The sequence below is a fragment of the Ipomoea nil genome, unplaced genomic scaffold (assembly GCF_001879475.1).
Source record: "Ipomoea nil cultivar Tokyo-kokei standard unplaced genomic scaffold, Asagao_1.1 scaffold2700, whole genome shotgun sequence".
Taxonomy (NCBI): domain Eukaryota; kingdom Viridiplantae; phylum Streptophyta; class Magnoliopsida; order Solanales; family Convolvulaceae; genus Ipomoea; species Ipomoea nil.
The window spans coordinates 495,526-505,903 of record NW_017619128.1 but is presented as its reverse complement, the minus strand read 5'-3'; the positions used below and the strand labels follow the sequence as shown (position 1 = coordinate 505,903).

The 10,378-nt window shown below is 34.6% G+C and overlaps 2 protein-coding genes across 3 annotated transcripts; one reads left to right on the top strand and one right to left on the bottom strand.

Moving 5' to 3' along the window:
* Positions 1 to 565: 565 nt before the first annotated feature.
* On the top strand, positions 566 to 2,435 carry LOC109155301. 2 transcript variants are annotated; one of them, XM_019302985.1, is made up of 3 exons: positions 566 to 968; positions 1,062 to 1,223; positions 1,994 to 2,435. In XM_019302985.1, exons 1-3 carry the CDS (start codon positions 815 to 817, stop codon positions 2,212 to 2,214), a joined length of 537 nt encoding a protein of 178 aa, XP_019158530.1. In that variant the 5' UTR covers positions 566 to 814; the 3' UTR covers positions 2,215 to 2,435. The 2 variants fall into 2 exon arrangements, with proteins under 2 accessions (XP_019158530.1, XP_019158531.1); XM_019302986.1 differs by having other exon boundaries at positions 590 to 965.
* A 929-nt stretch (positions 2,436 to 3,364) lies between these two features.
* On the bottom strand, positions 3,365 to 6,268 carry LOC109155300 (shikimate O-hydroxycinnamoyltransferase). Its single transcript, XM_019302984.1, has 3 exons — positions 6,132 to 6,268; positions 5,617 to 6,031; positions 3,365 to 4,516 (listed from the first exon to the last, which is right to left on the bottom strand). The coding sequence occupies exons 2-3, from the start codon at positions 6,022 to 6,024 to the stop codon at positions 3,629 to 3,631; spliced, it is 1,296 nt and encodes a 431-aa protein (XP_019158529.1). The 5' UTR covers positions 6,025 to 6,031; positions 6,132 to 6,268; the 3' UTR covers positions 3,365 to 3,628.
* Between the last annotated feature and the right edge of the window lie 4,110 nt (positions 6,269 to 10,378).

The window sequence follows — 10,378 nt, the reverse complement described above, 5'->3', positions numbered from 1 at the left end:
ATGGCCGCCTGGTTTATGGCCCTCCGTTATTTTAAATTAAACCCCCTCTTGAAGCATCATCACGAATAACCTTTTTGCAAATATTGTTGGTGTGTACTGGTCTAAATTCTTGTAGTTGCTTTTATATTATAGTATCAACATAGTTTTTGAGAAATTTTTACGGAGATGAGTAAGAAAGAGAACATGGGAGAGAGAAAGAGATAGAAAGAAAAAAAAAAAAAAAAAAAAAAAAAAAAAAAAGCAAAGGAAATTACGCGCCCAGGTGCACTTTCGGCTGGGCGCTTTTGGTGCACTTCACGCATTGCAGAGCTAAAAATCATCTCCTTGCAACACTTCTAATTCTTCTCTCCGCTCATTCTCTCTCCTCCACATGTGCATTCAAATATGCAAAAATCATGCCCGTATGGGTAGCTCAACTGGTCATAGAGGTGAAACTTTGGAAGAATGACCAGGGATCGAGTCTCACCAACGGCAGTGTGGGAGCAACCTCTATAGAGAAGAAATATGCAAAAACCACCTAAAATCCACTATTTTGGATGCTGTCAGTGTGTGAAATTAAAAGAAAAGTAATGTTTTTTTTTTTTTTTTAACCACAAACTTTCTGGGAAAAGTGATTAAAGGAGCTTAGCATCTATAAGATCCTATAAATCATCCTCTCCTACATCAAGATTAGCCATACCTTTTGTGCAAATTAAATCACACCAATTCCCTCAGCTCTTTTCTCCTAGCTAGCTAGCTGCAGCAAAACATAGAAACCCCAGAACCTTATTGTGAACTGTCAAACATTTGGCTAGCTGTGTCAAATTAAAGAACAATGAAAACTGCAACTGTTTCTTGTTTCTTTATCCTAATCTTTGCTCATCATCAACTCCTCTCAGGTTCTGCACTGGAACTCACTCATGCTGTGAAAGACACAAGCCTGGACATCTCGAGGGACAGCAACATGGGACAAGAAAGAATTAATGGTGGTAAGTGGTAACATCTGCATATATATATGTACATGTTTTCTGTTCTGCTGTCTAGGAGCTTACTTACAGTACTGATGCATGTAAACTTTGCAGGCTCTAGAAGCTCTGTCGATTCGAAGACTGATGATATTGGGGAGGATTTTGAGTCCATGAAACTGGGGAAGGCACAGAAGGGGAAAGGGGTGTATGGCGGGGCGAATGTTGTTCATCATCCACCTGGAACAAGAAACCTGGGATCTCCCACCTTAATCTCAAGTACAGTTGTCTACTTCAGCTTCATTCTTCTCCTGGTTTTTATTGCCTGAATGTTGTGTGGCCCAGTTTGAATATAATGTTTTGTGTCAACTATGATTTGCAATCTGTGATTTCTCAATGCAAATTAACCGGGGTGTGTTTTGTAGTATTTGGTTGAATGCATTTTTGTCTATGAAAGAATAATGGCAAAACATATTGTGTACTTGGAGTACATGTACATCAAAGATCACTGAAATGATATATGGGCATGCGCAACATTATTGTGTTAGAATTAAGTGTAAAGTAGAACCAATATACATAGGCTCTGTTTGGTAACATAGTTTGACTTATTTGACCGTCATTAGCAGTTTGACTTGATTCAACAATCAATATGTGTGTTTGATTAATTAACTTTTTGTAACAGGTTATTGCTCCAAAATACTAAAATTAATTGTTTAATCAAGTTAAACATCTAATGATGGACTGATTTATTAGCTTTTTGTAGCAGCTTTTTTTATCCACATTTTGAGAAAGTCATTTTGCATAAAGTCAGCTATCAACTAACAACTAATTTACCAAACACTTTTCTTCAAACAACTAATACTATCAACTAGTTAAACCCACTAACACAATCAACTAATAGCTACTTACCAAACATCCCCATAATAAACAAATTAAACCAGACAGCAGAGGTTGTTTTCTTCAAATATCGTACAGGAACTCTTTGAAAAGTTTCATGCATGATGCTCTTCTTGCAAAGAAATGGCTACTGATTAATGTAAAATGTGCAGGCTTTGTGAATATGAAGAGTGATGATAATGGGGAAGATTCTAAATCCAGGCATGCCATGGTGGTGAGGAAGTCACAGGGGCATAAGGGATCATCCGGCGGGGCGCCCAACATTGTTCATCGTCCACCTGACACCAAAAATCTTGGACATCCAACCTTAATAATCTCAACTACTTATGTTGTCTGCTTCAGCTTCATTCTTCTCCTGGTTCTTGTTGCCTAGATATATAGATGTTCTTTCTCCCAGTTTGAATACCTTGTACTGTCATTTAGGATCAGCAATCATCGGTTCGTTTAATCCTCAGAAGGCTTAACCAGGTTGTGTTTTGTAGTATTTGGTTGATCTAGGCACTAGCATTTAATTAGCTAGCTTGGTGATGAGGTTGTGATTGAGGATTGTGTTTTTGTTTGTTTGTTTGTTTGAAGAAAAAACAATACATTTGTTAGTAGTGTGATGTAGTTGCTAATTTAGTACACCTTTGAAATTTTTAAAGTGTCATTAATTGATACTAATATCTTTTGTACTGGTATAACTTTATGTATAATATGTCTGATTGCATTGAATATTGTACAGGTAATTAAAGATTGACAATACTCAATACAATTTATATAACATATATAGTCGTTGTTGAGAATAATACTACTCTGAGCGAGGTTGGGAACCTATCTTGATTAGCTTAGACACAAGTTTTGAGGAGTTGAGTGATTGAGGATTGTATTTTTGTTTGTTTGGAGAAAAACAATGCATTTGTGGATCAATATCTATCCAATAGTACGTGTGATGTATGTACTACAATTTTAGTACATCTTTGAAATTTTTAAGGTGTCTATGAATACTAGTATTTTTGTAGTATGATATATATGCTTGATCGTACCGAATATTGTAGTGATAAAGATATACGTACAATACTCAATACGATTCAAATAACATACATGGTCGTTATTGAGGATAAATAGTACTACTGACCTGCGCGGTTTGGGAGCCAATCATCACCAACTCAATTAGGTTAGACAAAAAGTTTTGAGAAGTTAAGTTATTTATTACGAGGAAACACGAAGCCTAGCTAACCAACGACGTATAGTATACACTCGGCCCAATCGATCCACTGCACGGTCTCAAGTATTAATGAGACATCTAGAATTTGTTATAACTCTCCTATATTTTCACTAACACGTCCCAGGACAAATGGTCCAATTCAGAACATGTGAAACTATCTCATTTGTAATAAAATGATAACCTGGTCTAAGAAACTCTATAAATATTACACTGTATCCCAAAGAAAAGGGTCTGAACCCTTTCAATTTGTACGCACATACATTCTCTGTTCTTGTGATTCCATGCCACCAAGAATTATTAATGTTGGATTGTAGCGTGCGTGCGTTTATTATATTAACACCAACAATCCCAAATGTACAAAAGGGAACAAGCTAAGGTGCCAATTTGCACCATAGAAGTTCCTTAGTACATTTTCTGTCCAGATATATACATACATGAAAATCATATATCTATATATTATCAAAGATCTCACTTACTATATATTAAACTCCAAGATATATTGTCCATTTGTCCAAGGAAAAAACCAGACATTAACAAGCCGGGTACAACCGGACAGCAGATGTTGTTTTAATTTGTCGGTTCAAATATCATACAGGAAGTCTTTGAAGAGTTTCATATGCTCTTCCTGCAAAGAAATGGCGATTGATAAGCTGCCATCATTTACAGGACTGGGCAGCATGAAGCTCAGCCCTTCATAAGCAATCCCTCCCGGCCCCATAAAGATGGGCCTCCCCCATCCGAAATCGGCGTCGTGGATCGGCAGCCTAACCCAGCTCGTAATCCCCAGATTTGGGCACCGGAAAGTATGTGCGCCGCGAACCAGAGCTTTCAGATCCGGCTGCAATTCCAGGTAGTCCAGCGCTGATCGGAGGTAATCGTTGTCCATCCTGCCCAGCGCATCGTGAATCTTGCTGGCCGCGAACCAGACAGGCTTGGATTGGAGGTCGCCGGCGACGGCTATGGGGGTGGCCGTGAAGATGACGTTGCCGAAATAGCCAGTCGGAAGGGAAGGCCGCAGCCTGGAACGGCCGTCGGTGGCTATGTACAGCTTGGTTTCTTGATCCTCCGTCAGCCCACGTGCCCGGCACACGCAACGCCAGACATGGCCAGCCAGCATTTCGTAGGAGCTGTAGGCGACGGTGTTGCCGTCTTCCTTGGACTTGGCTTTCAGGGCACTGATCTCATCTCTCGATAACTTGAATATGGAGACCGCCGTGTCTGACGTTGCATTCTGCGGTTGGGAGGCCTTGAGGGCCGGCGGCGGCTGGTACTCCACGTGCTGGAACTGCGGCTGAGGCGGCTCCCGCGCACGGAGGAGAGTCCGGTCTATGAACGGCGGCACGGTGAGGTCGAGGCCGCGAGCCATGTCGGACCACGTGTTGATGAAGTGGAGGCCGGAAGCTCCGTCCGCCGCGTGGTGTTGCATTCCGACACCCAGGGACACTCCGCCGCATTTGAAATGTGTAACCTGTTTTTAGGTTGCAATAAAACAGTCAAATAACTATGAAATTTAATTGTAAATAATTTCAATTCACCCTAATTGGAATTGGTCAATTTATGGAAACTAATGAATAAAATGTGTTTTAATGTCATATTGAATAGTGAAGAATTTTGATAAAGATATTTGGTTCATTTAATTTTATTCCTTGATTACCAACTACATATAATGTAATAACATCTCCCCTATAATTATTAGGTAAGTGAAATAAAGATGTATGAAAACTTAAAAAAATAATTTGTGCTTAGACATTTTGTGTGTATTTTTTGTTCATTAGTCAATAGTTTGGCCTGCAATTAATTAGGAATTAAGTGGCAGATCACTTTGAGGACAACCAAACCAATAAAATAAAATAATTTAATATTTATGTTGTAATAAAAAAAAAAATGTTCTATTTATTACAAAAAAGGCTTTAAAAATTGATTAAAAAAAAAAGTATGTACACTTTTTTGCTGATAAAGTGGGTAATTTTGCTTTTTAAATTTTTGCTAAAAGATTATATGAGAAAATAAAATTATTTGCATTTATTTTAAAGGAAATAAAACAAAAGTGGAAGCTTTTGTGAGGTGGAACCTAGAAGGACAAGACAAGTCAAACCAAAAGACTTTTTTTATCCATAAACTATCCCAACTATACCCTTCACCTACTAATTGGGAGGAATTCTTTTTTTTTTTTTTTCTAATTTTATTTTATAACTCAAGTTCCATGATTTGTTTTCTAGAGAGAAAAATTAAATTAATCTAACTATTGAATTTTTTTAGCACTATTAACTCTGTTACAAGGTAGATCTAGTTACGGAATTTAATTATTATACAAATAAAAAATACTTTTATTTTTTTTTACATTTTTTTATTTATAAATATGAAAATGAAAAATGAAGAACGGCAAAATTTACATTAATATATTACCTAATATTAAATTATATCAATAAATTTTATACTAAACACATCAACTTTGCAATTGTAATTATTCTTTAGAATATTGTGCACAACATTTTAAAATCATTATTATTATTACTATGCACGTATCTAATAATTCATATGGTAACGCATATTGAACCAACAACATACCTGCAAAACTAGGAGAGCGTAGGATTCAATTCCTTGAGAATAATCCACCGTGGGGATAAGCTGCCGGAGCTCCAAAGTGGGCGCAAAATCGCCGAAGTCATCGACGATGCCATCGGACTCCGCCTCGACGAGCAGCACGCCGGCGCCATTGCAGTCGATCTCAATACGCCCATCTTCGTCCCTCGTGAGCCGGCCGGCCATGGGGTAGAACGGCACCAGCGCCCGGCTCAGCCCGTCCTTGAGCGCCTTCGACTCGAAGAAGTCGTCGGCGCCGTTGGGCCGGTAAAAGTAGACACTCGGCGTGTGGAAGTTGGGCACCACCAGGTCCACGTTCGAGTTCCACAGCCTAATCCGCGGCGTCTCCTCCGCCGGCCGCACCATCGTCGACTCCTTCACGCTGATCTTCATCTCTTCCCTTTTTCAAAACAAAAAAATTAATTAGACAAAATTCATGATGGATTGCTATGAGATATAAGCGAATTAAAGAGATGGAAAAACGTAGGATTATAAATTACCTGGGAATCAAAACGAGGATTGATTGAAGGAGTTTGAGATATAATGAGATGAATCCTGGGAGATTTGGTGGTGGTGGGTGTGTGGTTGTTGATGTTATGGGTGAGACTTGAGATCAGCCTCTAAAGAGAAAATGGAAGCGGAAAGGTGTTATATAGTGTTGGGAGCTCACCTACCGGCTAGCACTAGAGATTATGATAATGACCGCCGACCAATACCCAATCACAACCAAGTCATACTTGACCGCTACATTCACCTTATTTTTTTTAACAAATACAAATCCTAATAAGGTAACTTTTCATATAAGGAAATATCAACATTTTCGAGTTAATACCTAATTTACTTCTCGATTATATTGATTTAGTCTTAAACGATGGTTTGTTCTTAATTACGTTATCGAGTTTAATGGTTTTACCCAATTGAGTCTCACCTGTTAGAATTAAGGATTGAATCGAAAAAATTTATTATAGTCAATGACTAAATTGGGTAAAATCATTATAATCGAAAATTAATTTAGGTAAAATTACAATAATCAATGACTAAATTGGTATTAATAGAAGTGAAATTACCAAGTTATGAGATTACTTAATTGAGTAAAATCATCAAAGTTGAGTATCTAATAAAGCACAAAAATGTCGTTTATAACTAAATTGAAAAAAAAAAAAAAGAAAAACAATATAGTCGAGGATTAAATTAGGTATTAACTCTACATTTTCTTAGTCAAGTTTAAGTGATTGTGGACCGGGTTACCTCGTCTCTCAAAAAATAGATATTATTTTTATATATTTAAATTAAATTAAATATTACAAAAAAATTATAAATAACTTAAGTGAATATTAATGACCAAACTTAACACATAAAATGAGGCAAAAAAATTTAATTACTTAATGTATATATATTAAACCTATTCTCTTATATTTCTGTGTCTAATTAAATATGATAATATCTCCCAATTAGGAAAATTAATTTCTTATTATGAGTGAATTGAAGGGAGAGGAAAGAAAACGATGAAAAACAGAGTTGGTGAGATGGTGACCTAAAATGCTAAGAAATATACATTTACACCTCACCTCCACTTCCCCACCCCCCACCCAAGCCACCCCAACTCCTAGTTTCCTTGGTTTACCAACTCCATGCTCTTAGTATACCATTGTCATAAACATATTTTTCTTTCTGTACTAACGTTAGTTGAAACTTAAGACAATTAGTTGGGTGGATGATATTTAAAACTTCTTTAATGGTAATAAGTTTGGACATAATATAATGTTAATATATCATTAAAATAAAGTTAACCAAAAGTTAAGAGTGCGGAAAGAATTAATAAATCCGTTTAAAGTTATGAATTTCAAAATTTTTAGATTTTAGTGATAAAATTTAACATATTTAAAAAAAAAAAAAAAAAAAAAAAAAAAAAAAAAAAGGAAAGTTGTGATTTTAGTTGCTAAATTACATATAAATAACATTTTTGTTTCCCAATTATGCTTGTCATTACTTAAGAGGCCATCAAGAATTGGACTCAAACCTTATTAGACGTACGCATTTATCATAGTAACTAGCTAGTCTACTTGATATCTTGTGTAAATTAAATCAATAAAAAATATTTATAAGTAAACGGGGGTAGGCAGTAACATGTGGGGAGATCCTGGATGGCCAAATAGGTGAACCAAGTTTATCGTATCTTTAAAACCACTCAATTCACGCTATAATCAGGTGAGGGACAGTATAAAATGGTGCCCTACCCCCTTTTAATTAACACCATCCTCATCACCTTTCAGACTAGAGTCTTTTCCTTTAGCTTTCAAAAAAAGAGTCTTTTCCTTTAATTTACACGTCCAATCATTACACATTTACACTAGTATTTAAATCTTACTTCAAGTGTGTCCTCAGGATTGGGACCACAATCACTTTATTTGGGCTTAACTCTTGTTATGCCCCAACTTTATTTTTATTTATTTGTAAATATTGTTCAAACCTAACATCTAATTAATACTATTATTTTCCTCTCGTTCTATTTATATTTCTAATCAATTTTATAATGAGTTTAGCCTCGTAACACTATCAAATGTGACTAACAATTTTTTATTTATAACAAATGACATTTATACTATTTATTAATATTGTAGAATCTTTATTCAATGTACATCAAATTTAATAATGACGTTCGCACGACTATGTAATAATTTACTTGAGAAATTGGTTTTCAATATTCTATTTGAGTAGCTAGGTTTCTTATAATAAAAAAACTAATTTCTTAAGTATATCTTTTACTCTTTATTTTATTTTTTTATTTTATTTTTAGTAATGCCGTAGGCCCGTAGTGGGGGGAAGGCGGGGACATAATTAACAAGTAATTATGAGATTATTTTTGGTGTTGATTGTTGAAGTTGGGGGCGTGGGGGTCCCACATGGGTTGGTGTCTTGGTGAACGCCCCGTGCGGCGTTTCAAAATCATTTACTTCAACAATTAAAAAGTTACTGCTTCCTACCATATCTACTTTCCTTTCCTTTCTCTTTTTTTTTTTTTTTTTTTTTTTTTTGGGTGGAGGAGTAATATATAAGATACATTGCTAGTTACAACATAGCTACCGAACCGACAATATAGTTTAAAGGATCGATCAATTAAAGTTAAATTTTGTTTTCAATAGTGGTTCAATTTCATTAAGAATTTTAGTAGCAGTCATTGTGACTTGTAAGACTTTGACCAATCAGTGGTGGTGAAGACATCTGAATTAGAGTACAGACGACAAGAAACTTGAAATTAATTAAGCAACTCGGAACTCACTTCTTTCATAGCATTGGAGTATGTTTAGGAGGTCCATGATATAATCTGCTAAAGTTGAAAAATCAGAGTTAACACAAAAACATAACGTTAACATTATTCAACATAGTAAAAATTTCTTAAGAAATATAGTAATAACTTATATATTTTAATTTAGGGCCAAAATTTTATTTTTAATCATCAACTATTGTGGCATGGTTACATTTAACCCTATCATTTTAATTATGCCTCATTACATCTTTGATTTTTATTTACTTGCCATAATTAGTTATCCATTTAAAATTTTCTCGTTCATCATATAATAAAGAGGATTAACATATAATTTAATTATTCAAGCCTCTTGTTCGAACATGTAATTTCTCTCTATTCCTTATGAACTCTTTTAATTGATGAATGATTACATAACATATTACTCATATTTATTAAATGGTAGATTCACAAAATTTTAAAAGAATGACTAATTGTGGCAAATAAATAAAGACAAGAATGTAACATGACAAAATTGAAAAAGTATGATTAAAAGTGACAATGTCACAATAGTATATAACTAAAAGTAATATTTGCTCTGTTAATTTATTTGCGTCCTAATAATTGTTTTAAACAAATTGAGAATTTTTCAATATCTTGAGATTTCTTCTATGAATTTTTTAAAGCTATTTTTTCATTTCGAAAAGAAGAAGCTATTTTCCATCTTGATTTTACCTTTTATTGTGCAGAAGTAACAGCAAAATACTTTATACGTATTGAGTATTTGTTAATTAAGTGATCCTGTCACAGATTTAAAAAAGAATTTATTTATTAATAAATTAAAGTATAACAAAATCAATCAAGAATCAACATATAAAGAAGTAATTGTTGAGCTGTAAAACTAAAGAACTTTAACATTGCTCTTCTGTTATTATTTTTGTTTTAAGTTAGGCAAATTATTTTTTTAATGTAAATGGCATGCCCCGTCCCACCCGTTGACATATCTACCCATTTTCATACTTTTCTAAGTAATAGTATTTTGATTACAATCTTTAAATCTAATCTCATCGTAAGATTTAATTTATCATAAATATCTTTACCTACTAAGTTGTCTAAACCTTTCATACAACTTCTAATTTAATACTTTGTGCAGAACTATCTAAGGAGTTGCATTCACTAATGAATATTATCTTTGAATTTTGAACCAGCCAGCCTCATAGGACCCTCTTCACAGATCAACACAATTTTGTTGAAGCATTATGATATGTTATCGAACAATATCACCCACATCTTCAATGCAAGTGGATAATAAGCACTCAATAAATATCAAATAAGTCTTTATTATTAAGTATTGGAGCCTCCAAATATCTAATTTATTATTCAATATGGGAGGAGCCTTCAACCATGGTAATATGGGAGGAGCCTTCAAAAAGATATATCAACTTTACCTTCTTATCCAATGTTGCCAACTTCCCTATACACCATTATGTTATTCATATATTT

Coding starts and splice junctions, on each gene's coding strand:
- LOC109155301 (XM_019302985.1), top strand. CDS start 815: ATGAAAACTGCAACTGTTTCTTGTTTCTTTATCCTAATCTTTGCTCAT. Junction 969..1,061: donor ACAAGAAAGAATTAATGGTG/GTAAGTGGTAAC, acceptor TAAACTTTGCAG/GCTCTAGAAGCTCTGTCGAT. Junction 1,224..1,993: donor ATCTCCCACCTTAATCTCAA/GTACAGTTGTCT, acceptor TAAAATGTGCAG/GCTTTGTGAATATGAAGAGT.
- LOC109155300 (XM_019302984.1), bottom strand. CDS start 6,024: ATGAAGATCAGCGTGAAGGAGTCGACGATGGTGCGGCCGGCGGAGGAG. Junction 4,517..5,616: donor ACGCTCTCCTAGTTTTGCAG/GTATGTTGTTGG, acceptor ACCTAAAAACAG/GTTACACATTTCAAATGCGG.